The following is a 5000-nucleotide window of genomic DNA, read 5'->3' on the forward strand; positions in this document are numbered from 1 at the left end:
TAACCAAGCTCGACGTTGCTTAACTGCGGTGATCGGACGAGAACCGATGCTTTCAACGTGATGTGGCCGTAGACGGCATCCTAGAGTCGGAAAAGGGAACAAATGCCTGAAAAGAATGCAGTAAGTCAGATAAAGTGTTAGTCTTTCTTATTTTGCTTTTTTATTTTTTTTTTTTTTAAAGTAATAAATGATTGAAAAGGAAATGGAAGGGGGGGGGGGGGTCGGGGGTCAATGGCTGAGTTCCGCAATGTCTTATTTCTGGAGTTATCTCTCTTGAAAAATCGCTAGATGTCGCCAACACATTGACTTCCGGGGCGTTTGTTGTTCAACTTGTGTTGTGTACTCACAGTACTGATAATTGCAATTTCTGCGTTAGACAAGGACATACCAAGGTAAGATTTGCGATATATCTGTATAATTAATTTATTTAAAGATTTATAACCATTATCTAAACGTGGTAAATGGTATACAAATAATAAAATATAAATGCTCAGCGTTTTCGCGTGGCATTTAAATATTCAACTGAATTGGCTATTGCAAGGTCTAAGATCGACCCTGTTCGAACCGAATGTAGATGACATTGAAATTATGATTTAATAACTGTTTAATATTAACAGTAATGTAATATTGTCGGAATAATTGAATATGTGACCATCCAACAGCGTTTAATTCTGAAAAAAGGGGGTGTCTTTATTAATCCGAGATTCCTCTGACTCTAACCCCCGCTTTTATTTTATGACGTTTGTCCGCACATGTCATAAAATAAAAGCAGGGGTTAGAGTCAGGGGAATCTCGGATTATGTCTTTATATGATATTGATATGATATCAATAATTGTTTACATAAATTACATCTTGGGATCCTAATTACATTCAATTTTTATGAAACCCTTTTAAGTTATTTGGGCACTGTGTGTTTTCTGAATCTGTATTAATATACAATATTGAATGTTTCAGAATGTCTTCAAGCACTGATGATGAAGGTGAACCATCTCACTTGTCTCTAGAAGAAATTCAGTCATGGAAAGTTGTTGAACTAAAAAATTGGCTTGAAAATCACAGGCTTAAAAAATCTGGGAATAAAGAGGTATTGGCAAAGAGAGTTTACAAAGCCATGAGGCATGGTTATGATTCATCAGAAGATTTCATAGATACAGATGAAGAAATAGAGAAAACTGTTCCTGTTCATCCTTCAACAGATTCATGGAAAGAACTTGACTCTACTGATATTCCTGAAATTTCTCATAAGGCCATTGATATTTATTTTAAATGTCATAAAAATCCTGTAACTGGAGAAAGGTTAAATTTCGAGAGACAAATGAAAAAAGCAAAGCGTCTGTGCAATGAAGGGTTCATAAGAGAAATTGAATACAATAAAGGAAACAGTGATTTTTGTTACATGCGATCAACTTGTCTTCCATCAATGAAACAGACTGTTCAAGTTGGATTTGGAAAAAGTGCTAAATATTATTCTTTGAATGTTTGTATAAAGAAAAAGTCAGGCATTGTTGTAAATGCTTTATGTAATTGTAAAGCCGGAGAGGCAGGTCTTTGTGCTCATGTTGGAGCATTATTGTATGTACTTGTAAAAACAAAAAATTCCTGTACATCTAATCAGTGTGTGTGGAATAGACCTACACCTTTGAGAAGAAAACCAAGTCCAAAAAGAGTTGGAGATATTAGTTTTTCAAAAACAGAAAAAGATAATATTGTAGACAAAGTTCGTCCTTTCCCAGGCATTTATAATCCTGGACCTTGTCAAAGTGAATGCAGCTCATTTTTGAATGATATTTTGGATGGCTTAAAAGATATTTACCCACAATGTGTCTTGTATCAAACTTTAAGAGCAGAGCATGTTAATATAGATTCCTTTTTGAATATTTTTTTGCCAGATTTTATGTATAGGGACAATGTAAATCTAAAATCAAAAGAATGTGTTGAAAATTTTAAATCTTTTGTAAACAATATGAATATAACAACAGAGGTTAGTGAACTGTTAGAAAAGGGAACTAGAGGTCAAAATTCAAATGTTAACTGGAGAAAGGCTAGATGCAATATCATTACTGCATCAGTAATGGGTGACGTTGTCAAAAGAGTAAAGTCCGAACCAGACAATTTAGTCAAGAAAATTTGTGGATACGTAGTAGTACCAGATTGTGTAAAAAGTATCAGTTATGGTCGAACAAATGAATCTGTTGCTTTGAGTGATTATATGGAGCGACATTTAAATTTGTGTGGTGATGTGAAGATCGAGTCCTGTGGACTATATGTCAACCCTAAGTACCCATTCCTTGGGGCCAGTGTTGATGGACTTGTTACTTGTGTAGAATGTGGTACAGGACTTGTCGAAGTCAAGTGTCCTTATGGAAAACAAAAAAGTCCTTGGAGGAATATGCCTCCGACAAAATGTGGACAAGATAAACATTTTTTTTGCACTGAAAACAATGGTGAACTTAAATTAAAACAGAACCATAATTATATGTACCAAGTTCAAGGCCAGCTAGCATTATATGAACTTAACTGGGTTGATTTTGTTGTTTATACAAAAAAAGGTATATCTGTTGAAAGAATTCTTTTTGATGTTGGAATCTGGAATGATATGGTTCCAAAGATGAAATCTTTTTATACATATGGTGTTGTACCAGAACTTTTCACTAGAAGAATTCAGCGAGGAAAATCACTGTACATGTATAACATTTGATGTACATTTGTTAATAATTTGAATATTGCATAGAATGATTCTATTTGATTTTGAACATGTGTACATAAAACTGTTAACACTCTGAAACTTTTATATTTGCATGAGAGCTTAGATTCATCTGTAAAAATATTGAATAAAAACAAAAAGGTTATGTGATTTATTTTATTTATCCACATCTCATTTATGATTTCAAGGTCCAAGTGTACATATTTCAAGTTTATTTTCAAATGAATGTTTGTATTTCACATCGAATCGTCAAAATTCACATCACCTTGAAAACCACAAAATGTGATATACTTTAAATGTGTTTTTTTAATCATGCATTTAAAAAAATAATTCCTGGAAAGTAAATTTCCTCATAACAGGAATAAAAATAATTATACATGTTAGGGCATCCAGAAAAAAATCTAGTTAATTATATTTATGTCACTTCAGAAGTGGAGGCAATAAGTTAGTTAAAGATGTACAGATAACTATAATTTGTTCTGATAAGTGCACTTCTGAAATTGGTAAAACTGAGTTCACAATATTGTAGTTTTTGATCTGTTCCATCTTCATTTCAACTACTATTCTGGCTGAAGCTATTCTATTTGTTTTAAAGAAATCATGTTTTGACATCTGGCATGTACTTGATACTCGTGGTGGAACATCCAATCCAACATCAGCTGGTAACAAATCTTCTATTGTGAAACCTTTATCTGCCATTACAACATCACCTGGTGACAGTTTTGGAAGAAATCCATCGTGCTGAGTAATGTGTCTGTCTGACACATTCCCACCCCACAGTCTTGACACAAAGGTTACCATACCACTTGGTGACACACCAATCAATATTTTAAAAGTGTTTGAATGTTTGTATTCGGACCACGTCATCCACTGTGCCTTTAAAGAGGACGGTTTTTCAATAAAAAATTCTGTGCAATCAAGCACAATTCTAGTATCTGCGTGCATGCTAAAAAGCTTTGGTAAGTTACACAAAATCTGCTCTCTGGAGACCCACTTTATTAAGGATTTGCAGTGATCATAGAGGAAGTTAATCCAAGTGTTCATTACTCGTGATACTGTCGTTTCGGACACCCTGAAAATATCAGCAAGGTGTTCCTGAAGCAGCCCTAAACGAAGTCTCATGCAAACCATCAAGAATTCATCCACTGGTCTCAAGGAACGTTTTCTGCCAGGCTTTTTAACCCCTGGTTCATGATACGACTTCTCACCCATGGACCTTGTCTCTCCCTCCCAGTAATTGAGTTTCTCTGCACCATGTTTCTGCCTCAGCACTGCAAAAAACATCCAAAAAATTTGAAAAGTTGCAAAACCTGTATAAAATCTTGTTTTAGAATCGTCATCTTTCATATCTTCATATGTCATCCTAGGCAAATCTGCCTGAACTTCAGCATTAACAGTAGACAAAGGGCTGCCAGTCGTCTGGGTTGCAGTTGAAACATGTACACAATGCTCTTCTGTATTTGTGTACGCATCTTTTGAATAAAAATATTTGAGGTCAGTTTGTATTGCAACATCATTGTACATTGACACAGGATTATCTTGTGGATTTTCAGTATCACTTTGCCCTGAACCATCATTTTGAAATGAATTTTCAATTTTTCTTACAAGAGGTCTTCGGGATTTTGTTTCCTTTTTGGGTTTACTTGGAAAAATTGTGGGAATCGATTCCTCAGTAAATGTTCCCTCAAAATGAACACTGCAAACTCGTGTGTGGTCTTTTACAACCAAATTTGCTCTCACATGTCGAAGTCGCTGAATCCAGAGACGCTTAATATGGGCCTTTTTCTCCGACATAGGGAAGCGATGCAATATTATTTTATTTCCATATTCATCCAATGTTTGAGAAGTGTTGCTGCATCCAGGAACGCAGCAATATTTCTTCCCCATACTGGAAAATAAAAAGTACATTGTAAAGTACTTAAAAAGGAATTTTTTTTTAAAAAAAAATGTTACAATTGACATTCATGTCCTTTTAAAATAAATTATGTTATGAATTCAAAATTATTTACATGTTACTGAATTGTTTTGCGAATTAAACAATGCCTTTTACACAACGGGGGGGGGGGGGGGGCAATGTTAGATTTTCTTATGAACACAACTTGACAGCTGTAAATATTCATTCCTCGTCGAATAAAAATAAATTCTATACTTTAAAAAAATAGATATATGTATATAGACCTTTATAAATATTGACATTTTTTTTTTCTAGAATATACTAGATCCTTATGGTTGTTGCATGTGTATTAGATTCAAGAACCAACTCTGTACTGCTTTTATATTAATATGCATCGTAAA

The 5000-nt window shown here is 34.2% G+C and overlaps 2 protein-coding genes across 2 annotated transcripts in view; one reads left to right on the forward strand and one right to left on the reverse strand.

The window, feature by feature from the left end:
* The first annotated feature begins 241 nt into the window (after positions 1–241).
* LOC134266812 (uncharacterized) lies at positions 242–2850 on the forward strand. Its single transcript, XM_062749036.1, has 2 exons — positions 242–392; positions 956–2850. The coding sequence occupies exon 2, from the start codon at positions 957–959 to the stop codon at positions 2697–2699; it is 1743 nt and encodes a 580-aa protein (XP_062605020.1). The 5' UTR covers positions 242–392; position 956; the 3' UTR covers positions 2700–2850.
* A 14-nt stretch (positions 2851–2864) lies between these two features.
* Positions 2865–5000, reverse strand: part of LOC134266813 (uncharacterized) — a 2339-nt gene continuing 203 nt past the window's right edge. Inside the window, exon 2 of the mRNA XM_062749037.1 lies at positions 2865–4593. Coding sequence (XP_062605021.1) covers positions 3126–4592 — 1467 coding nt within the window. The 5' untranslated portion in view covers position 4593 and the 3' untranslated portion in view covers positions 2865–3125. The remainder of the gene's footprint in view (positions 4594–5000) is intronic.

The sequence above is a fragment of the Saccostrea cucullata genome, unplaced genomic scaffold (assembly GCF_032062105.1).
Source record: "Saccostrea cucullata isolate Sc308-1 unplaced genomic scaffold, CSIRO_AGI_Scuc_v1 ctg7987, whole genome shotgun sequence".
NCBI lineage: Eukaryota > Metazoa > Mollusca > Bivalvia > Ostreida > Ostreidae > Saccostrea > Saccostrea cuccullata.

Excerpts from the sequence above, each read along its gene's own strand:
- LOC134266812 (XM_062749036.1), top strand. The coding sequence starts at position 957 with ATGTCTTCAAGCACTGATGATGAAGGTGAACCATCTCACTTGTCTCTA.